Source organism: Calonectris borealis, chromosome 13, assembly GCF_964195595.1.
Source record: "Calonectris borealis chromosome 13, bCalBor7.hap1.2, whole genome shotgun sequence".
In the NCBI taxonomy this organism is placed as follows: domain Eukaryota; kingdom Metazoa; phylum Chordata; class Aves; order Procellariiformes; family Procellariidae; genus Calonectris; species Calonectris borealis.
Genome location: NC_134324.1, coordinates 3,645,854 through 3,670,461, shown reverse-complemented (window position 1 = coordinate 3,670,461; position 24,608 = coordinate 3,645,854). Strand labels below are relative to the sequence as shown.

General features: G+C 37.3%; 1 protein-coding gene across 3 annotated transcripts in view; it reads right to left on the bottom strand.

Annotated features, from left to right (window-relative positions):
• Window positions 1-24,608, bottom strand: part of DACH2 (dachshund family transcription factor 2) — a 308,526-nt gene that overhangs the window by 39,233 nt on the left and 244,685 nt on the right. For all 3 annotated transcript variants that reach the window (XM_075161959.1, XM_075161958.1, XM_075161957.1), the window contains exons 6-7: window positions 18,268-18,403; window positions 16,314-16,394 (exon numbers count right to left, since the gene is read on the bottom strand). In XM_075161959.1, coding sequence (XP_075018060.1) covers window positions 16,314-16,394; window positions 18,268-18,403 — 217 coding nt within the window. The remainder of the gene's footprint in view (window positions 1-16,313; window positions 16,395-18,267; window positions 18,404-24,608) is intronic.

Here is a 24,608-nt window from a genome sequence, read left to right as displayed (position 1 = left end):
ATTAAAAGTATCTGCTCATAAAACATACTTAAACTGCTTCCATTTCTCAGCACCCTTAATGTTATGGGGTGCTGTTCCTTTTCAGACCTCTTGTCAGACTTTGCTAAGCATACAGTGATTTTACATATTTTTAAGCATGAATTACCTACACAGTCAGTCCTTCTTGTCCATAGGATTTAAAATTAATTTTCAAAATGAAAGTTTAAGAAGCTAGACTTTTCTGCATTTCTTTTTCTCTTTGATAATTCCACACAAAAATAGTTTCTCCTAAATTCTGACAGTTTCTTCAAGTATTTGTAAAGACGGCACTTTTATAAAACCACTTAAAATCCAGAATATACTTAAATATAAAAATGCCTAACTGTATCCATAACTAAGTCTTCATTTAGTTAAAAAGTTTTGATATTATCTCTATTATTTATTCTTCAAAGGAGAATAGTAATTAGAAAAGTTCTGCAAATTTGCACTAATGAAGCAGAAAAATCTATGAAGTACTGAATTTTATTAATTACCATGTAAGCAAATAAATACAAAATGTTAAAAATGTAAGTATACCTAGCCACTTCTTTTTATAATTTTGATAATAGTTTATTTAAAATTACTTACAGGTTATTCCTAAATCCTTACAACAACTTGAGCTGGGAATTGTAATTTTGCCACAAATTTGAACTTTTGTCAATGAATTTATATTCCACAAACACTGAAAAAGAGAGGCCATGTAAATATGCAGCAAAATTATATACTGAAAAAATCAAATAGAGAACAGGGAAAATAAAAAGTAGATACAATGAGACAGTGGTACAGAAAGAAAAAAAATATTAAGAGAATTCACACCATACAGTATTGCCACCACTTACACCAAGGAGAGATTTAAGATAATCATTCAGTCCTGATGCACAGGCTTACAAGTAATATTCTCTCAAAACATGGACACGTTAATTGCATAGGAGAAACAAACAACAGGGCCATCGGGGAAGTGCAGCGGTAGGAGGAAGGCTCAGCATTACCCTGTTATTTCACAGTCTCCTCCATGCCGCACCAGTTGAATGCTGGTCCAGCCCAAGCAGTATTCAAGGTTGTCTGAAGCGACTAATGACCCTCAAACAGTCTCTCTTTTGGTCCGGGACTGCCCAAATCAAGTCACTGCAGACACACCTCTTATTCTCTAATACGTCTTCAGTGTCACAGCTGCCAAGATGAAAACGGTTGAGAGCTATAGGTGATTTTGTGCCGCTGGGGAAATCCCTGCCTCTTTACACTCTCTTCTGTCCCATGGAGTGCGAGGCTGTCACAGAGCGTAGCCATAAATATTTAAACTGGAGAGCAAATCTTGGTTCATAGACTAAAACTAATTAATCATCTGTCCAATGAAACTGAGGTGCATTCAGTGGAGCTCAAAAGCCTCAACTGCAGTCAGAACGATGCGACATCTTACTGCAGGCCACTGTTGAATCTTAACAGAAACATAGAAGAGTGCTGGGATTTGAGTGTGACCCACAGGACACAGAGATTAGGGGGTCTCTTAACCAAAAACTGGTGAGGTCTCATTCTAACTGCGAATCCACATCCATACCTTTTCAGGTTTCTGATCTTTATCAATTGGCACTTGAAAGGAAACCCCAAGTCCTTTTTTGTTTACGTCCTTCTTCCCTCCCCCACATCCAGCATCTTTCTTGCTGTCCTCACGAAATGTCTCTAAATCCAGGGGAAAAAAGGATGGCATTAAGAATTGCCTTACTACAGTACGTGTTAGCACCATTATATGAAATAATTGCTCCTTGGGAGATTCTAGACAGTCAATTAACCCCCAATTCATGACTCAAGTGGCAGAGCAGACACTCAATGAATAAAGGGTAGGGGTTCAATTCTCAATTAGGATGAAATTTTTTCCTTAATAGTTTAATCTTGTGGTCAATTAAATCCCCTAGCGTTGTATTAATTATTATATGAATTCTAGGCAACTTCTAATTTAAAGGTTAGTTATGGTACACTGCAACTGGACCAGAGTCCTGGACTTAAATTTTTCAAAGCCAAAAGCCTATTCTACCTTAAGGGGAAACATACTCTCTTTTGAAAAAAAGACAAGGAAATGTCTTTACATTGTGCTTTCCTAATCTGGGATACTTGAAACGTCTCCTGTATTTTTATGCCAGAGATAAGATTGCAATTATATCGTAGATCATTAGAATTAAGTTCACTGCTGCACCACATATTCATATCACTAGTTATATTGAAAAGGATTTCTAAGCAAACTTTTAAGGATTAATCTCATCTCCAATTGCTGAGCTTTTTTCCTATCTTGTTGGGCACAGCAGCTTGGAATAATAGCTTACTTTTCCATCTGTTAGACATATAGAGACTATCCGTTTGTGAAGTACTTTCTTGGTACTCTTTTTGGTAGAATAAAGTCCTGTATTTCCTCGGGGAAGCAAAGGACATATGCTGATGCTCTATGGTTTCTGAGTTGCTGCAGAGATGAATTCTTCTTGGCCAGCTTTCTGTTGAGTAGGTGCTGGAATCATATAAAACAGCAACTTGCAAAAAAAAAAAAAGTAAAATGGTGAGTTCCCTGGCCAAATCAGTGATCTTGTTTCAACTAATTATTTTCCTTGCTCAAAATGAAGACAGTTTGTCTTTGAAAAGACTGTCTATCATTAAAAAAGAAAAGTATTGAAAGTTTTTGAAACAACTATAACAGATGTCATAGTAGTTGAAAGTACAATTAGAAAGCACAACGCCGCAAAAATAAAACTTCAAACAAAAGCGGAAAGAGTTCTTTGTGCACATCAATAATTTAGAATTATTTAAGAACTGTTTTATGGATGCAAGTGGAGCTCTTTCTGTCTATATATAAACTGAATGTGGTCTTTATAGGCAAACAAAAAGGGGTCTTTATAGGCAAACAAAAAGGGGATACAATCCTTTTAAATTATTTTTAGGATAATTGTTTCTGCAACAAACATAATTATTTATCAGTTTTGAAAAGAAGCCAACTGCTAACATTTGAAATGCACAAATCTTGGCACACAACATAGAAAATGGTAATCTCCCCCTTTTCAAAACCAGTTTTGCATTTATTTTTCACATTTGTCAAGTTCTTATCTCAAAGCCCATGCAGCGTTACCTATTTCTATCAGAAATCATTTTATTTTATTTCTAATTACCTTCCCATAGCTAATTTGGTAACTCAGGAAAGGAAACATTTATTGCTACCAGATGCTGTTACCTTCCTGCTCACTCACATATTACTATAAATTGATTCAACAGCCTAGAAAACAAGGTTTAATATATATTGTCTGCTGTATTTCTTCTGTTATAAACTTTCTTTTCAGATAAACAGTCTCATTTTAGTGATGAAAACATTCTAAATCTATGCTACAGCTACTCATCAGCCAGGCTGTGTCCATATTACACAGTGCAGTGCCATATACCAAGACCTGAGACAGTCGGCACGCTACAAGCAGCCTAGCCATACTAGCAATCCGCCGGCCACGGAGGCACACCCCACTTCTGATGTGTGAATTCCTCCAGCAGCGCCTTGTAGCACTGCACAACGGGGCTGCACTACGGCGGTTCCTTTGCTAGCAATATCTTCAGGGTACGTGGTGCACTGCAGGCACGACCAAGGAACCCGCTTCTCTGAAGGCTGAGACACGAACTGGCCAGATCACCTTCTCTTCTTCTACCGATGGCAGAATTGTGAAGGTATGAGTCACATCTTTGAGAGAGACACTTCAATTTTTTTCTTACTTTATTAGATTTTTAAGGGGTGGCTGGAATAGCCCATGGAAGAGGCTGAAGAGGCTGCTCTGAACCTTACAATCTCGTTTTTCCTGTATTTCTCTGTATCTTTATTTTCATAGGTAAACTTTCTTAATAAAGTAAATTATCTATTCTGGTTTTGAAACTAACTGCATTGTTTTTCTCGGTTCCCTTTTGTTCTGGGGTAAACCCCCTGTATACTAAAATGGGATTTTGATGGACAGGCAGTTTTGCATCCAGAGGGATGAGATGTTCCTTTTCAGATGAGAGGGAAGATGCAGGAATAAATGAGGGTCCTTGAGGCTGTAAACTTTCTTAAGAGGAAATGGGAACAGATGCTTTTGTAGAGTCATAGAAGAAGAGAAACCAGTTCCTCAACAGTTCCACTTACACGTTTGAACATCAGAACACAATTTCACTGAAGTCAGTCAGAATACAAGAGGGGAGGCCCCAACCCAGCTACTTTGCTGCTTCCTACAGCACGAGACACCTTGCACTGCCTTTGAGACAGTGGAACGCTGACATGAAAAAAATCTAGGAAAAGTACAAATTTCAAACTTTGAGACTTCAGTTATCTATCATTAAAATTTATTAACCCACATATCTTTTAGGTTAGCCCTCATTGCTGGAAAAAACCCACAAAAATTCTGTCAATTTAGCTACAACTATTACAGAATGATAATCATACTTTTCGGATACTTGGGACCATTTAGCTTCAGCATTTTATGTGATTGATGATATATGAGCTGCTAGTTCTGTAAAATTAAAGCTCCAGCCTGATTTATAATATATTTAATATACTCTATGTAGGCAGTGATGTTTACAAAACACTAAACCTAACATAGGGTGCTGAAAAATTATCTTGTATGTTAGGGAGAATTCTTATTATAGATAAGACTATAATCTATAAGTGCTTATTTTCTGCTGAGATTTCAACATGTATGTATAGAGAGAGATTAGTAATGAATGTTCTTGAAACAATGAAACTCAGGAACTCATTGAATAGTTTTTGAATATTAGTGGCTTTTTTTTCTTTTTTAAATATCAAAAGCTTCGTACAAAGAAACAAAGGAATTATGGCACGATGGAATTATTACTATTGTTATTATTACTGTTGTCATTTTAATTTTACAAAAATATTACGCTTTCCTTAACATACACCAGTTAAAAGAAAATTCAGTGAAAATATACTCTTTTTACAGAGTAATTTCAAGCTCTCCTTTCCATCTAAATCCCTTCTGCCTGTAATGCCGTAGGCTATATGACAATAATGTCAAAAGTCAAACAGCAACTCTGGCGACTCCTCCTTTAGCATGTGAATTTCTCCACAATTTTGCCTGGAGGGCACCTTCATTACAATCACTTTCTAGATTTTAAAACTAACAAAAAACCAAGACAATAGTAAATACAGGCCAAATCTCCTAATTGACAGCGTCTAAAACGTCTCCAAAGGTTACAGATGTATAAATCACATGTTATTTTCTGAGCAATTCATATTTTCTGACCTCTGTGAATAGACACGTGTACACACACCTATTCCATTTTCTGCTCCGGCTCAGCCATCCACCAGAGATGCTCCATCCTCCAACATATTCCACATCAAAAAGGCATCTTCTACCACACCAGAAGAGGCACTCCACTGAACTGTCATTAAAAATTTTAGTTATGTATCCCCTCACTGACAACACTCACACGAATAAGCCATGGGATATGTCAGCAAATTCACACAAGCCAAGTCTAGCTATCAAAATATTGCACAGCAGTCCAGGTGACAGATAAAATAGACAGATTCAAAACTATACAATGTTTTATAGATTATAACATCTCAAAATATACCTGGAAGCAGAATTTTATTTATTAAACTACTTGTTATAGCCTGTCATAGTCTGTCAACTAGAAGAAAAATCTGCTTTGGAAACTACTGTCACACTGACTACAAAATAAAAGAAGAAAATAAATCAGTTGGTATTTCAAAAGCAACATGCAACAGCCAAGCATGACCAAAGAAGTGTGCCTAGGGAATTTTGTATTGGAATAACCACCGACTTTCTAGCTTTGTACTCATCTGCCTTGAATTTCAGACTTGTAATGGCTAAAAAGGTTAAAGTATAAGTGAGCCTGTGTATGTGCAATACAACCTTTGGGAAAATTATAAATTTTTAACAGTTCTCATGCACATGATTAAGCATTACAAATACATCACAAACGAACAACATTTCAAAATGACTTAGGAGTCCAACTTCTATTTCCAAAAATGGCTCAATTACTTAGGGGCTGATTTTCACAGGTATTCATGTAAACAACAGTTATGAAAATAGGAGTGATGCCTCAAAAAATCTCAGAAGTCTGATCCTTCAAGCTAACGCTACAAAGGCACTTGGTGTCCTAATGCTGGGCACAGATGTGTCACTGAGGCGCTGATGAGGTATCTAAAAAAACCAACAGTCAATGTCACAGCTGCCTTTAGCTCCATAAATTTATGCCCAAGGTCCCTCTGGCCACATGTGTGTTGGCTGTGAAGCTTAACTTGGGTCCTGTTTGGAGGATCCGAGATAGACCGTAAGCCCAGGAATGACAGTACTCCCTGGCTGATGGTCTCATAAGCCCCAAATGGAGTGCCCACTTGAGAGACAAGAGTCCTGTTTTCAAACCTTCGGACTATTGGTTTGGATTATTTAGTAAAGGAGTTTGGGGAGGGGAGAAAAGACACAAAGCAGCTCAACAGTATAGCTGATAATGGCGCAGGCCAAGGGACCTAGTTAAGGAGCCTGCTCTCATGAATATTTAATCACGCAGATGAAGTGGAACAGCTTTAACTGGAGGTAGTGTGACAGATGCAATGCAGAGACACAGCAGCCTGAAAGAGGCTTCACTTAGGAGAGGAGATTCAATCTCCTGCTACGAATTGAGGAGTTTTGAGAAGGAAGTTTATTTCCCACAGAGTACCCCAACGACTGCGGGTATCCCAAATACAGCAAGGCACTGCTGTCTCTCCTTCCATCTTTTTATCCATCCTAAGTACCTGCTACAAGGAGAATATTCACAGCTGGAAATCTTCAGCAAATGTAAGCACTCGCCGCCCATCTGGTGGCAGGCACCAGCCTCCCAGAGTGACCCAGGCAGCCCCTCTTGTGGGCACTTCCCAGCACCAGCCAGCTTGCTGAGACAGCTACTGGTAAAGTGTTACCGCTAGGGTAAGAATGATTATGTCCTCCTTGTTATTCTCATTTTATTATTTCATAAGTTACTGGGTTGCATAACGACTGTATAATGATAATCTCACAATCAGTCATTTAAGGTTTGTTTAACCTTTTGGCAAATAAATTGCTCCTATGATTGAGGTAGGTTGAGAGGAAAATTTTAGAGACATTTTAGAAACGTGACAACTCCTTGATTATTTTGCACATTTTTTTCCCCACTAAATTCATTTATGGAGAATATGTAGAATAATAACATGAATATGAAAAAAACTTGAATACAGTCAAGAACAAAAAAAAAGTAAAAAAAAAGTTTCCAGACATATTTCTATGTATGTGTGGTTTTTTATGGGAGGACAGTAAGGTTTTGGGTAACATACATAATATGCATCTAATTTACTTGTTGATTCTTACTCTATCTCACCCATGCATCTACGTGCTACTGTATTAATAAGAATCATTAGAAGAACATTACAACATAAATACTGAACTTATGCAGAAGTGCAAGGAGTTTCAAGGAAAGAATTCAAAATGGGCCATTTTTCTTCAAAATAAAGTGCTTGTTTTAAAACAGTTGAAAATATATTGATTGCTTACTATTGTGGCCTCCCACTCTTTCAGGTACGATGCTTAATTTCCAAAGTACAGCTGATAATATGAAAAAGCTACTAATAGAACTGTCCATCCCCAGAAATAAATATGGCTGTAATAAAGAAATACCTAACACAGTAAAGAGTACTATAGTGGTGCCCTCTGCCCCAACAATCGAACATGAAATCTGATTTCCTTGAAATTACAGCCTGAGCTGGCTGTGGTCCGGACCTCCTTATGTTCTGCAGCCCCAGTGGCTTCTGAGTTCAGTATACGGGTCATATCAGCTCTGCTAACAAGGTATCATGTATCTTTATTGATGTAATTCAATGCAATGGCTGAAATATAATGAACACACTTATTCTGGTTTCATGACTACCTATTTCAAGAGGATAATCTTTTTCCACTTCCAATCTGAGGTTAGTTCACTACCTTCTATGCCCACTAAGGATTTATTACTTTTTATTATCAGGAATGTTTGTTCTAATGCAGCATGTACACAAACACTTCAGAGATGCACATAAACGTTTTGTTCTCAGCCTTCCTGTCACCAGAAACCTCTAGGCAGCAAGTCCTCCTCAATAAGGAAAAGAGAGCTCTTAATTGCCATCTTAATGTGGCTTTTACAGAAAAGGCAGACACACTCCACAGATCTTAAGATATTCAAAAGATCAAATTAGAAAGAAGTCCTGAATACATAAAAATGCTACAGAAAATCCCCCCCCCTGTGCTAGGTATGCTCCAAGGCTTCCCCATAACTCATCCTTCCCTAAGGCCGCTGGCCCAGGAGCACAGCATGCAGAGCATCCCCCTGCAAGCACCTGCAGCTCTCTTGAGTTGTCCTCTTCTCCAGAAATTAAGTTATATAAAGCAAAGTCCACTGATGCTATAAAGGCTGGATTTGCTCTTTGACAGCAGGAGCACACATTACTGTCACAATCAAGAGCATTTTTGGTCCTCTCTGTTCTTGACTAAACAAAGGTTCTGGGGCCGGGGCCACAGCTGTGGCTGTGTCACTCAATAGTATTTCACTGATACGTAACATCCATCTATGGCAACATGACAAACTCTATCAGCAACCCTCAGAAAAGAAACCTATATTTTATGAAGTGCAGCTTCTATAAATTTCTTGAAGGTCTTCCTCAGACACAAATATTGCAAAACTTACCAAATCACCAATTAATAATTTTGTTATTAATTTAAATTTTTATCTGTTCACTTACTTTGGCTTAAACCGAATGCATGAAATATGCCAAAACCATCTTTTCTGATAGCAGACACCCGTACTGAAAGCAGAAATTTCTGGCTTCTAAGTAGTTTCCTAGTGAAGAAGTGTTTGATGGTAGTCTTTGTTGTTCTTGCTAGAAACGACATGGTTTTTTCAGTAACATATACTGTCTGTACAAAAATTTCAAGCAGTGACAGTTGAAGACTTACTGGATGAGTTCAAACAGAGGAGAACCTATCCCTTCCCTACATGCATGGTTGCACACTTGGGCACACAAATGCACAAACACAATTTCTCTGGAGCAGGTTTGGTGCTTATGGCTGGCTCAGAGCACAGGCAGGGGGAGGCTGAACCCCCGTCAGCGCGTTCCCAGAGATCTCAAGGATTTCTGTAACACGAGAAAACCATTCAGCAACCTTTCAGGATGCATATTTTTCAGATCTTACTGCTTGTAATGAGGACTGAAGGCAAACTTATTAAATAACTCATAGACATTAAGAATGTCACCAACTGCAGTTTTCAGGTTAATGACTTGCATCAGAGGTACTATGAATCAGAGGATTCAAAGGGTCAGTTTTAATACAAGTGCTAACTCTAAGGAAAAGATTCCTGGGCCTAATCCAAAAGCTTTCCTAGGTCACTGGGTGACAATCAGCAATTCTTCTCCCCTTTTTATGCCTTTCAAATATGATATAGCTCAATAATATGGTTCTACCTAAAACTCAATTCACAGTACTGGAGGAAAAGTGCAAATGGTAAACCCTGAAGAGACAACCTGACTTTGGAGAGTAGCTACCTTATTTCTGTCTTATTTCGTTCTTATTCGCCAGTTTTATTCCACAGACTTATACAAATACCTTACTAAAAAAATTGGTCCAAAGCCTCTTCAGTAAAGAAGATTTCATTATTTCAGCATGTTTATATAGACTCATAATTTGTAGAGTTTAGCAGCAATACATTAAAGTCACTGAAATCTAATAAATAAAACGTATTAATAAATTATGTACCAATGTAAGAAACTGTTTTGGTCCAGCTGCCAGGATAATTATGAAGCAGGTATTTTACTCTTCAGAAAAAATGCTTTCTTAAAAATGATTCTGTAAATAAAATTCTAATATAAACTTAATGTAAAAGATATGACCTTGGAATACTTCATGAATCTCTCTTGCCTAACTGCCCTTGTATTTATAAATGTTTGAGCAATGGTTAAACACACAATCATAATGATATGAGTCTAGAATCTTTAAAAATTAAAGCTCTACCATTACTTTCTATTTACATATATTGTGAATCTAAGTCTTAATAAGAGTTTGCCTTGGTCTCATGGGTTTGGGGTTTTTTGGATTGATTGACTGACAAAAGATCACATTTACTCTTAGGCCACCATTTTAACAGTTGTCAGTTCACTTGCAGGTTAAGTATAACAACAAAAAAAATTTGTGGAAAAAGCCTTTACTAAGAATAGAGTACTGTGCTTCTTATCTTCCAGTATTCTCAGAGGATAGAAAATGTAAAAATAACTCTGAATTTTCCAGTGAACATCTCACTGCACCTCACTGGTTTTTAGAAAAAGAAATCCTTGCAAGCTTTAAACCCATGTATTATTGCATCCACTGCTTATACAATGACCTCTGGGTCTCTAATATACACACTTAGATACCAAAAGGAACATGACTTCACTTCTAATTTGGGGAGTTTTTCATGTATCTCAAGAGCAGATGAAGAAAATTGCTTTTTTCTCATTATATCTTTAACATGCAAGTATTGATACGTCAAAGAAACAGCATGGTGAACATCTGAAGTGTGGCACCTATCGTACACTTGTATGCATGCTGCGTGTTACAGCTTCGTACTCTTAGTTCTCTTTCTTATTCCTTGCACTCTCCATCTGGATGCTTTCAGATTAATTGTTGAAAAGTCCTCTCTCTGGAGGACACCCCCCACCACCGGGGCCTGTTGCTGTTTCAGGTGTTCTGCACCTGCTCGTTCTCCTCCCCTCACATCGCAAGTAACCCAGTCCTTTGGCAATGATTAATTTAAACAGCATAAAACCTCTTTTCCGCTAATGAAATACAATAAATAAATATAGTTATTCTTTCATTACTGTAGTCTCCGGCCATCTGAAAATATTTCACTCAGATGACAGAAATGATGCAAAATTCCCATTTCCTTGAAGTAATAAGGGAAAGGTGTTCTTTAATAAAACGAAAAGGGATAGCTGCCAGATGCACAGGTTTGGAGGCGACCGTCTACTGGAAACATGAGACATAGCCCTCGAGTCCAGACGTGCTCTGAAGATGCAGACAACTGGGCTAAAGGAGGGTAGCATCGACACCGAGCAGCTCTGGGAAATTCAGAACAAATCACTTTCTCAACAAATACACCTTTATTTCTACTCAAAGACTGCTTGAACGATGGTTAAGTCTGAGGATACTGGTCATGTATGAAATTTTCCTATGAAATGTTACTCTGGTTCACTTCGGCTGGAGTGCAGCTCCAGCGCCCCAAACACCCGTGTGAACACCCGGTCAAAGCATGCCGTGGCCCCCCGGGCCCCACGCGTCCTGCTTGCCCCCCGCTAAAACCAGAGCAGAGGGGCAGGGCTGCGTGTGCCCGGGCTCAGCAGGGCTCAGGGCACGTCGCCGGCCCAGGAGGTACAGCACTTGCGCAGTGGGCGAGCGTGTACCACTCCTGCCTGGAATAATACCCAGTAGTATTAGCTGGGGAGCGATCTTCCAAAATACCAGGCTTTGGCCGAACTCTGCTCCCGCTGAAGACATCATGAACATTCCCATTGGTTTCACTGTGGCAAGAGTTGGGCCAGTGCCTTTTATTACTCCACCCTATGTATGAGGAGTTTGAAATATTTCTTGCCATGCAGTCAAACAGAATAATTGTGCCAGCGTTTAAATCTGACTGGAAGGCATGGCCAAATTCTTTTCTGCCTCGTTTAACCTTCCTAATGCCAGAATTCATATGGAGGTTTCTATAAAGCCTATACAGCGCTGTGTCAAACACAATCCCTTCCCATACAATGGAGATTTTTTCCAGGATATATACTGAAGCAGATGAATTTAAAATTTAGTTTCTGTGAGCAATTGTGCAGGTAAAATGTTACTGCTTAAAACCAGACATAGCAAGTAAGCACAATCATGAAGAATTTGTGTTTAAGTTTCTGTAAGCATTTGGGGCTATGTTCTGTGGGGGATTTTATAACTCTGTTTCCTTTCACTAGCGATTTCAAAATAAAGTACAGGTTACTCTTCATATGGTTTTCACTCACACCCTGACATGGAAGCACAGGCAAAATGCTTGTGCGCTATAATGGTTAAAGACGTTTGGTAAAAATATAATAATGTATTTTGTATAAAAAAAATAAAACTGCAGACCTATAAGGATGTTTCACTTTGTTTTCCTCTAATGTTAAGCCTGACCATACTTCCTAAAAAGATGATGAAAGGATGCAGAGTAATTGAGATTTAATGGCATTTCTCCTTCAAAAAGCTGAAAGGTACGGTCTGTAACTGGGCTCTAACCCCTCTGTGCTAAGACAGCCGCTACTTCTGTAAATTCTGCCCCACCAACATATGCAAACAGCTCAACATAACTGGAACAACCTCATATTAACTGTCTTTTAAAGAAAATTTGTTAAGCTATATTCTCTTTAGCGTTAATTACCTTGAAATTACTTTGATGAGAACAAAGTGGCACATTTTTGTCTGGTGTGAAGATCACTTGAAATGGGACATGGAAAACAAAAATTGTGTATCCTGAGGGATATCACAGTATTTGCCTATAATAATTATAATAACTTTTATTGGGTTTTCTGCTAAGATTTCACATAAGTAGTACTACTGCTAAATTTTACTTACTTAATTTTCATTTGTTGCTATCTTAATTGTTACAGAGTGCTCAGATTTGTAAAGTTATATAAAGGTGTATAACACAAAAACATGTTCAATATATGCCTTCAATAATTTCTTTGTTGTTTGAAAACTTCCAACTTACAGCAAAGCTGGCATTTTATGGCCTGCAGAGCTATAAATCATTTTTAAAATCATGATGATATTACTCAAAACAGATGTGAAAACATATGTTTGCCACGGTTGTATAAACCGCTTACTTGTCATACTTAATAAATGTTGATACTTTTATTTTAACTACATTCCTTCTTAATAACTTTGAAAATCTTTTCCATGGTAAATATATTTTGCCTTAGTAAACGTAATGGCAGGTTTTGAAAAACAAAGCTCATTCTGTATACAAATTACATACATTTTTTGCTGAGCAACCCAGCGCAGATCACACTCTTCAGTGACTGTGAAAAACATTCAACATATTTGAGGTGCACCAGAGCCCAAAATAATTATACACAAGAGAATAATAATAGTATTGGGAACAAAGAATCTATATGGGAGTGAGACAAGTCATTGAGGAATAAGAACGCTTGTATGGGGTGACAGAAAGGCCCAGCACACACAGGCTGGGGATTTTCAGCAGCGGAGTATTGACGCTGTCCTACCGGTGCAGCCCATCAATTATTGGGTGCTTGTACCCTATAAAAGAGAGATTCCAAGAGGAAGTGTAATATAGGTCTGTCACACTGCCAAATGCAAAATCAGCTTGGAATTGTTGGATATACAATGTTGGCGCCTTTAAAATGTCAGCATTTGTCCCATTATAATGTCATCAAAAGGTTTCAATTCTGGAGCCGTGGGATTACTTGAAAATTACATCTTTACTTGACAAAAAGAAATAATTTCTCATTCTCATATTTTCAGAGAAAAACTTGACCTGTGCAGACCAAGTAGAATATCAGAAACATTATTCTATCTTTAAAATGATAATTTAAAATGTCTCATGATTTTGAAGCACTTTTTTTCTGATGCAGGTGAATCTCTGAACACTAAGTTCATCCTAAAAAAATCCTGTAAGTGCATGCAGAAGTAACACTTGTATAGAGTCATTTTTCCCAGTATATAACCAATTGAAGAAATATAATAGTATGCAAAAATGTAGACCAGGAAAAGAATAAACCTATACAACTTTAATCTTAAGGTGAATTATGGTACACAAAATGTTAGCATCAGATCTTTATGATTTCGTACCTGTTACAAGGAATGTTCAATGATCACAGGAGCTTGGGAACCCCAGGTGGTGGGGTTTAAATAATTTTCATGCTTTTTGGGATTTCTGAATTGTCTTTTCTGATTCTTAAACTGGATTCCTTCATCCATCCCGAGTGACAGGACTGGTAATGCCAATAACTACATGATTTGCATCTTCGAACCCCATAGGATATAGAATTGTTTCTCTGAAAAATGACTAAACATGTGGCAAGAAACCACGCACAGTTCAACAAAATTAAAATCAACTACACTTTCAGATTTAGATTAAATACTCACCTATGTAATTACTACAGAAATGCAATTTTTTAATCTTAGGAATGAAGGTATGGTTGATAACCGTTTGGCCTCTGGTGTTGGTCCACAAATGCCAACAGCAGTCAAGAGGGAAGCATTTAAGCATGATGATCCAGACAGAAAATTATCTCAGAATGGCACAAAAGGGCTCTTTTGGGGTTCATGAGGAAAGTGGTTAAATACCTAGAAAAACCAGTGAATAGAAAACAGCTTCTTCTGCTTTTAAGAGGAGAGAGAGTTGAGTACAAAACCATAAAATATAGGAAGGAAGTTTCAGGCTCTTCCTACCCATAACTGGATCAGTCACAGATGTCTAAGGAATCATACTTAATCTGATCATACAAAATCATGAATCTGCTCAAATAATTTTATATAACTCTGGAACCACATGGCACATGGAGCCTTCAAATTATCTTGAGTAGCTCATAAAATTGTCTATACCTGCCTTTTTAGTTTTCTCAGAAAATACACTAAATACAGAGAGTACAATCATTTACACAGGCCTAAGGTATATGAGTTTGTCTGATTTTTACAGATAACCTAAAATCATCTCAATCAAAATATAAATCAGTTTGTGTTTTCATTTATAAAATGGTCATATTTACAGTAGACTTACAAGTACATCTGGCTTATGTTGTCTCCTCTTTTGGTCATGTGCTGGTTTTGGCTGGGATAGTTAATTTTCTCCATAGCGGCTAGTATGGGGCTATGGTTTGGATTTGTGCTGGAAACAGTGTTGATAACACAGGGATGTTTTAGTTACTGCTGAGCAGCGCTTACACAGAGTCAAGGCCTTTTCTGCTCCTCACCCCACCCCACCAGCGAGGAGACTGGGGGTGCACAGGGAGTTGGGAGGGGACACGGCTGGGACAGCTGACCCCAACTGATCAAAGGGATATTCCATACCATATGACGTCATGCTCAGCATATAAAGCTGGGGGAAGAAGAAGGAAGGGGGTACGTTTGGAGTGACGGCATTTGCCTTCCCAAGTCACCGTTACGCATGAGGAGCCCTGCTTTCCTGGCGATGGCTGAACACCTCCCTGCCGATGGGAAGCAGTGAATGAATCCCTTGGTTTGCTTTGCTTGTGCGCGGCTTTTGCTTTACCTATTAAACTGTCTTTATCTCAACCCACGACTTTTCTCACTTTCTCTCTTCTGATTCTCTTTCCCATCCCATTGAGGGGGAGTGAGCGAGCGGCTGTGTGGGGCTGAGTTGCCGGCAGGGGTTAAACCATGACAGGTCACTTCCTTCTCTTTCTTTTCCTTCACGTCTTTTTCACTCTGAAACCTTAATATCTCCCTCAGTATATGCCTTTGCAGTATGTTTCCAGTATTCACTTACCTTCAGCTTTCTTTTATTTCTTTAACTATATCTCATGTTCCTTTTTTTGCAGGCACTCCTTTTGTATGGTGCTTTCTGTACATACTGACAGAATAAACCTCTCGCCTATTAATAGGATTTATTGTTTTGTTATATTTGCAAGGAAACAAAATGGCTTCTTCTTCCTTGATGTGCAGCCACAGATGCCACACGCTCTCTGTCACTACAACACTTCCCCAGGGCCTACCTGCGTACACCAACATACTCACTTTCTCCAGTACCCAACAACCACTGCAGGGAGAACTGAGCACAGGAGGCACTCCCCTGCCTACAGGGCAATCACTGCAGGCCAAACGTCACGTCCTCCCTTGCTGCCTCTCACGTCTGAGGTAATGAACTACTATTAGAAACAAAAAATGGCTTTTTTCCCTCACCTACATACCAGCACTAGAATAGTCGGCACACACATCCACTCGATGCAAAGAAACAATACCATGTGATTAATCAAATATTTGCTAAGAACTTCATGAATAATTGAGTCAAAAGACCGGCAAAATATTAGCCCCATAGTATATAAACAGAGAGAACCAAAGATCTGATTGTTTACACTTCCTAAGGAGAACACCATGTAAATTCACTCGATACATCATTCATTGCAATTAGGCACTTAGCTCTCTTAAATTTATAATATTATGCCATTGCATATGCAGAATACTAGAAAAAGGAATAAAACACATAATAAGTGTAATTAAGTAGTACCTAAGATGGAAAACAGTCTGTAATTTTACCTTTCTCCTTTTGTATTTTTTTTAGGCTGGTCCCAGTTTCTTGATCAATGAGTTCTCCTTCCCTGCTGTTGGTCAGCATAGCTAAAAAAATCAGAGTGCACAGCTATATAACACTGTCAGTAAAAAAATGTCAGAAGAGACAAAAATATTAAATTGTATTTCCTCTTTGTCAATATTTTGGTATTTTAACATTCATTTATACTATATAAGTTCTAAAACAATTGACCATTTTTATTGTCCATAATCAACCATTTCACTGTCCCCGTTCAGCACTTAGAACCAAGTAGAATATGCAGCAAAAGCAAATTTGCTCAAGTTGATTAAACAAAGACACCAAGATAGAACCCAAATTACTACTGAGATGAATGTGATTTCTTATGACATGTTCGAATTAACTAATTAGAAAAGTACTTCACAGAAATAATTTTGGGGAAAAATACGTTGAAGGATTTAAGTATTAGTAATTATCTATAAAGCAGCAAGCTTAATAAAAATACAGATAGACAGATAGTAACCCAAATTGATAGATGACAGCGAAAAAACAATACGCTGAAAGTGTTGAAAGTGTTGAAAGAAATTCTTTACTTAACACCTGCAAGATCAGGTGAGAGGTGTTAAGTTTATGATTTCAGGACATCTGTTTTCTTTGTTCTTATTTGATTAAAACACTTCCTTCTCTGCAATCAACCAGTTACAGAATCTAGTTATTCCATTGAAGAGACTTGTTAAAAACTTCATCGCCAAATTTTAGGAAAAGTTTGTGGTTTTTTTTTTTTTGAAATTGCAAAAGTAAAAATATATATATATTCATATAGATACAAAGTATATATATATCTTTACAACAGTAAGCGTTAGACTTCAACACAGAGAAATGTTTGGTTCAACATAAATAAAGCCTAGTTTTCTTTAAAAAACTTTTAGCACCATTTCTGGAGCCCAGAGGGTTGCAGGGTGTGCTACTACTATTAATAAAACCCGTTACAGTAGCTTTCAAAAGCTACAGTGAGGACAAAAGCCCCTTTTTCACTGTTGCTGTAGAAAGTTACGTTTCTTGTCCTGTATATTTCTAGCCCTATTTTACATATGAAAAAGCTGAGGGGAAACTACTTTCTAGTCTCTGCCCTGTGTGTGCACATGTTTAGGCAAAGCAGTTTAGGTTCCATTGACTAGTTTGTGTAGAGCCAACTGTGCTACGTGGTGCCATGGTGCTGCTGCATGGACCAGAGTCAAAACTGCAAAATCCCAGCAAGCAGCTCAGTAGTTATTTTTTGGGAGTGGAGTTTACACTGACTTACATGGACTGCACTGTTTTTGTAGTTTAAATCTAGCTCAGCAATGCCGGCATAGGCTGCAGTCACTGTGAAGACAACAGTGTTGACATACACTGACGTGAAGAGATGTTAATTGACTTGCCCTCTTGGAAGCACCAAGAATGGGATCTAAACTTCCTCTAGACAGAATTAGCATTTTAAACACAAGATCAATAATGCACAGGCTGTGAAAGCTGTGGTGGAGAGACCAAAAAAAATCAAAAAGCCCTCAGCCTCATGCTGATGAGGAAATGTGTGGGCATGAGGAGGTTTTTTGATCGGAAAAGCCATCATATAATCTGTGACTTTTCTGACATACATAGGAAGAAAAAGATATCTTGCTATTTTTCAATTCCAGGTGCCTTCAGAGGCACTTTCATACTCCAGAACGCAAGAGAAGTTGGTCATACCAGAGAATGGGTGATATCTTCTGTGCATGGGTGGATACTGGCACAGAATGAATCTGAGGGGCTGGGCTCTGCATAGTGATGAACCTAATAAAACAAACGATAGTGATGAACTTTCTGGGTGTTTTCAGCGAGTGATTTCCTGAGTTTCCCAGCAAAGAAATATTTGCCTCAACAAACTTCTAAAATTCTTGAGGTCAGTAACTGCAAAGGGCTGTGAGGTTGCAGAGCACTAACCAATTCTGTCTGGTGTGTTGTCCAACTGGGACGGCGAGCTGGACACGCTGCTGCTCTGATGGGAGGAAGCGTGGCTCCCAGGCCGCTGACTGTCTTCTAGAGACGGAGCTGGAGAAGGGCTGTCTTGAATCCTTTCCTTGAAACAGAAATAAAACAAAGCCTGTGCAATTTGATTCATGAACTTCACTGAAGTTCAATGAAAAAATGAAGTTGGCTGAAGCAGCAATAACAAATGGTCTTTCCGAGATAAATAGTGAACAGAATTCACATTGAAAGAGCAGTATAGTTTTCTATAGCCAAAAAGAGAATAGCCTTCTACATGCAATGTATCTGGGCACACTTTTCATCCTTTGTGTCATGACGTAGCGTTTGCCATCTCTTCTTTTTTTTCTTGATAACTTTTTATTTTCTAACTTTTTCACACTTGGGGACATAAGGAATGTTCTTTCATATTGTTTTCACAAATTACTTTTAATCTACAGATAGTAAAATTGACATATATATGAGACATTTCAAATAAACAATTCCAATTTGGACTAAACAGTCATTAAATGCAGTCAAATGTGTAAACTCACTAGAATCTGTACCTGAATAAATTACATCAATATCTTCTGAGGGTCGTGCCCAAACAAATTTTAAAAGCTGTGGCACTGTTAAGAACTTCACTTTTGCATGAAAAGCACCACTGGTTAACAAAAATAAGAATGTGCTTGCAAATTCTTATGTGTACATTTGCACACAAAACTTTGATATTAACGTCTCATTTAAAGATACATAGTACTTTAGGTAAGGAGAAGAAAAAGGATAAGAAATGATAAAAATTTAGCAAAATGAAATTCTGCAGTTCTGTACATCTATACTTGCAGATTGCCCGAAGATGCTGTGGAGTTTTTATCAGTAAAAATCTTTAGGAACAGGTTAGACAAACGATGCGTAAGTAATAATTTATCCTGTCTTGAGGAAGGCAAGAGATTATACAACCACTTGAGATCCCTTCCAACCCAGTGATTCCACATGCATAATTTTTCTGAATTAATTCAAAATTCCAGTACCCTTCATTCCTGTTCCCAGGAACAACAAAAAATGAGAATCTTCTAAACGGGACAGATCATGGCCTGAGATACTCTAGATATTATCTTACAATCCCTTCTATGTTTTAAATCTTCTATTACAAGTTCTTGAAGGTGGAGATGGAGTGTCTCTCAATGGAGACACACTAACAAGGAGATGCTTGAATTTACAGCATTCCAGAAACTGCATCTTTGGAGTTGCCCTCATCCCTGGCAATCAGCTGTTCCCTGTAGAAACTCAGAACTGAAATACTACTTTCTTTTTTTAAAAGGGAGATCCTCTTGCTGCCACCTCATTAAAAATCACAATTACAGTGTAATCTGGGGAAGTTGTCTGAAAGGAACTTGGCAATTCTTCTGCCTTTCTAACCTATTCTTAAAGATTTTTCATTAGGAGTACATAATCTGGCTACTTGGTGGCAATTTACCATGTGCTTTTGAAAATAAACTCAATGGCATCTGAACTTTTTATGCAGTTTTTGCTAGACAGTATCCTAAATCAATAATATAGCTTTAGGAAGAGAATGGTAGATTCTAATAGTTTTTCCATTATAAATAGCTAGCATAATAGCTTCTGTTCATAACCTACAGAGGTAATTCATTAATAACCCTGGCAGCAAGATCAACATTTTAAGAATATTGTTACCCATTAAAACTCTCTCTCTAAACCACACTCATCTTCATATTTACAGATACATTTGAGAATGATGCAAAGGGAATGTGAGATTGGATCCTCCTGATAGCAAGGGGTGGCATTTGCCTATTCCAATCACACCAGCTGAAAACGTAGCATTGAATGTGTTTTTAATAGGATGGTTATTGTACATTAAATAACAACTGAGCCTCAAAATCATGTAACAGATGTGTATCTATTACATAGCTGTTAATCCTCAATGGATCTGTTTTCACTAATTATCTGTTATTTAATGAACATACAATAACTAATAAATCTTAAAGGGAGACTTTTAATTGCAGTATTTTTGAATGCTAATTAAAAGTGTTTATTAAGTTTTAACAGATATGAATCTATTATGTTAAGTCACAAGTTCTTAAAATTTTGAAAATTGAATGGTTTTAAACAAACAACTTTTCAAATGCTGGGGGAAAAAAGTCAAAGTCACTGATCTTAAAGTTTCCTGTGTTTTCATCTTCTCGGTCTCCGAAAGAGTGGTTTTAGAGGTTGCTGAGGTGAGCGGAAGAGTAAAAGAGAGTCATGACTTAGTCTGTGGATGGGTTGCTTATTAAGTTACTTCTTAAAGTTACATTCTTACCCCAAGTATTCTCCTAAATAAATTATGAATCATATACATGCAATCCTGAGCTTATAAATACTGTGTGTCTTTTACCTTTGTGTAAATATAGCTTCCAAATAGGTTACTGCTAACAGGCTACAACTCTGACTGTGATTTTATTTGCCTGGAATTCAGTTTTAACAGTCCTCTTTGGCACCATTTCCTCTCTTTTTACCACAAAGAGTGTTCAATTTACAATTAAGATACCATTTTGAAATGATTACTTTTACAGAACAGTACGTAGTTTAAGTAAATTTCATTGTCTATTGCAACCATGAAAATGAATAGCCAAGGAGAGGACAAGCCAACTGTTCTGCAAAAAAACCTATGAACAGATATGACTATGAATTAACACTTAGATATCACACAAACAGCCATATATGTCATCTTAAATGGGAGTTATCTGAGTAATTCAAAAGCTGATGATTTGGAAAAGCAAAGTATTTGAGCTCCTTCTGGTAACTGCATTTCCCATTGTCTCTTGCTATAAAATAATCTCTGCTTCAAGTAATTTGCCTTCAAACTCAGGGTCTTGGTTTGAAATGTTCAGGCAGAAATAAAAGTGTCAAATAATAATGTCATTCTTAATCACACAGTGAATCACTTTCTAAGCAAATTAGTTGATTATGTCATCTACGTCTTACCAGTTACAAAAATTTACATATACAGGGAAGATACACTTTTCCCTATAAGCAACAAAGGAACTGAAATTTTCACTGTATCGTATGTACTACAAATGAGGATAGAGTACCATCATGTAAGACTGCATATGGATCGAGAAATTGTCTATTTCTAAATGTTTGTGTGGAAATGTAATGCTGAATTTCCCCTAGTATAATGAATAACACTATGAACAGTCTCTTTTTTTGCAAGTAAACAGATCCATTTTTCAGTCCTGTAATCAGTATGCATCTATTTAGCTACTTAACAGCAATGTGCTCTGGTTCATTAGGTAGCTACTGTTGTGTCTCAGCCTAGTTAAAATTTCACAGCAAGTTAATCTATTTTATTACAAATGAGAACACAAGTGATAATGTCCTCACCATTTTCCAAACACAGGGTTAACAGTATTTGTAACAAATCAATGAGGGCATTTAAATAGGAAAATTGCAAATCTAAAACCTTAACATTTTTTTTACACATTGATGACTTCATTTTATTTGTCACCTATGTATTTTACAACCTTGATACTTTTCATATACTTTATTTTTTTCCTCTTGAAAATAGCTCAGTTCCCACTGGCACACTGCTGTGCAGCCTGGTTCTACAGCAGGTACACTCACAGTAATAGAGAAGCATTTCTAAATAAAGTCCTATTTTCTCCATTTGTATTTCTTCCTATTTCATAAATTTGCAAGATTCATATTCCAGGTTATAATGTAATGAATTTTATATATAAAATTTAAAATTGTGAGAATTTTATGAAAAATGAAAACATTTCTCCAGATCTCACCTATTTATCTAACTATGGTACCTACTTTACCTTATCTTTTCTCTTCCCTTTACAAAGCTGTAACATAAATTCTCAAAAAAGACTTTTGCAGTATTTAATCCTTTTGAAGGGTAATATATTTCTGTCTCACTACAGATCAGTGTCTTGCTTTGGCTCAGAAAATGTAGCTACAAAGCTTGACATTGTTAATTTTAGTTGTGATTTAGGTCATCAACTCATCCAATTTCCAGATACATCCTTGATTTCACCTCAATATCCCTTTTCTATCCCCTGTGAGGTAGTATTCCACACAAATAATATGAAACACTACATAACAGTTGCATCCACACTAGTTTTATTTGAAATATATATGAACAGCTTACCTATTTTTGACATAATCATCTTGACCTTAATTCCTTACCTCTGATTTTTTTACAGTATTGATCTTCATTTTGTGTCAAGAGTTTAGAGAAATGATGCTACTGGATTTTCCTTTATTTTTCTTTATTCTTAGTTCTAATCTAGCTGTAATTACTCTTCCAAATGTTAATCTATTAATGAGTTCCTAGAGGATTTAATGGCATTTCACTGCTGACAAGCAGGTTTTGGAAGTTTGTCTGAGTCCTGGATATTTTATTCAGACATTTATCTTGATATTTCATATTTAATTGAGGTGCTGCTTTTGTACTCTATAGGGCTCTGCAGTGGCAAGACAGCTGGAATTCACCAGACCTCGCTAATGAAACGGACAGGAAGGAAAAATGGGGATTCTACTGTCTTTAGGTCTAGATTAGAGTTTTCAACTATTGTAAGAAAGATTCAGAACTGATGACCATGTTGGAAAAACAGAGAGTTCGTAGGCTCTGGCAGAATAAATTTTCCAACATTCATTTGCACACTAATTCCCCACGGGAATGTTTATTGTGCCACACCTCGATCGCCCAGTGCTTGCCAAATCACCATTCAGATTCTCAAAATGGACTACACAGTTCAAAAAATCTCATTTCTCTGGAGGGGTCTGCGAAGCCAGAAGCAGTCAGCCAGCAGACTGGCTGCAGACTTCCTCGCCTCCTATCCAAAACTACCACAATTTCACACCTGTGATATCGCTGCTCCTATCTCCCTGGCGGAATTCCATCCTCAACAAGAGAGAAAAGTAAGAAAAGTTAACACAACTTCAGTTAGCAAAGAACTGAATTGCTAACCTTTTTTTTTTTTTAGTTAATAGTGAGACACATATTTCTTTCCAATTGACCTTAGTTGATACTAACATTATTTGAATTCTAGTAACAAGTACATTTTTAGTAGTGTTCTAAAGTTTACAGGCCTTAACTAATGCATTACGGAGAAAAGCAATACATAACTGGCATTTAGGCTTTTCAAAGAAAAAGAATAATCCTGACATAGTAAGCAGGAGCTGTGCTAAATCTGAAATGATGCTGGACAGCGGCCGACAAGAAATATGATGGTTAGAGTTACTGTTTCTGCGCAAGAGAACAGTGGTTAGGTAAATGTTTTGAATCATCTCCGTCTGGAAATGGGCACACGCAAAGAGTATGGATGACTTGTTGGTCTTCTGAGCTACTTATAGTATCTCCAATTGCTTTAAGAACTGGAGATGAACAAGGTAAACAGCTGGTCTAAAAACTAAGATAGGATCTCTGTGTCTGAAAGCCAGCTGGATCCCATTCATCTTTTGCAGTGTATTGGGAAGTCATTCACTTAAAATACGTACTTTGCCATTTAAAATGCAATTTTTTTCACTGTGTACATAGAGTTGTTTCAGTTGTAGTCAACTGGCAATTATTTTCCCACCAAATTTAAGAAATCATAAAAACTCTTCTACATTTACTGATTTTTAATACCAGGTGTTCACTTGCTAATTCCATTACCTTGTGACTACTTCCTATCAATTCATTAATTGCCAGCTGCTCAGCCAAAGAGAAAACCGCAGCTAATCAGATGGTATTGGTAAACAGCCAAACAAGAGCTTCCTTCTTCACCATTTCTTAAATTAGCAGTCACCGTGAAAACTATGGCAACCTGCACTCGTATATTAAGATTTTACCTTTACATTTTACTTTGAATCTGAAAGTATAATATTGACTAAAATTGGAGAGGATCTTGCAGTGGAAACTTTCTACTTGTACCTCTCCTATGAATTGTTTCACCCAGAGCTGCTACTGAATGAAAGAAAGGCACTCCCAGGACTAATGATGATAATGCTACATCTAATCTATGTTATAGCTATATTAGTTATTAAGTACAAATGCAAATCACTAAGCCAATACTAAAAACATCTGAGCCAGAACTAAAAGCTAGTATGTGCTTGGCCTAACAATATTCCCTTGCAAGCTTTGCAAAAAAGAGATGTACTTGCTTCTTACTGTATTTTTTTCCACTTTCAAGTTTAAAATAAGTATTCATTGCTTATTCTTTAACCTAGCAACTAGGTGTCTCAGTGTTAACAAGCAAGACATTCTTGGCATTGCAGGGAGAAGGATATGCCTCCCTTCAAAGGAGGAGCGATGAGAAGGATATTTAACG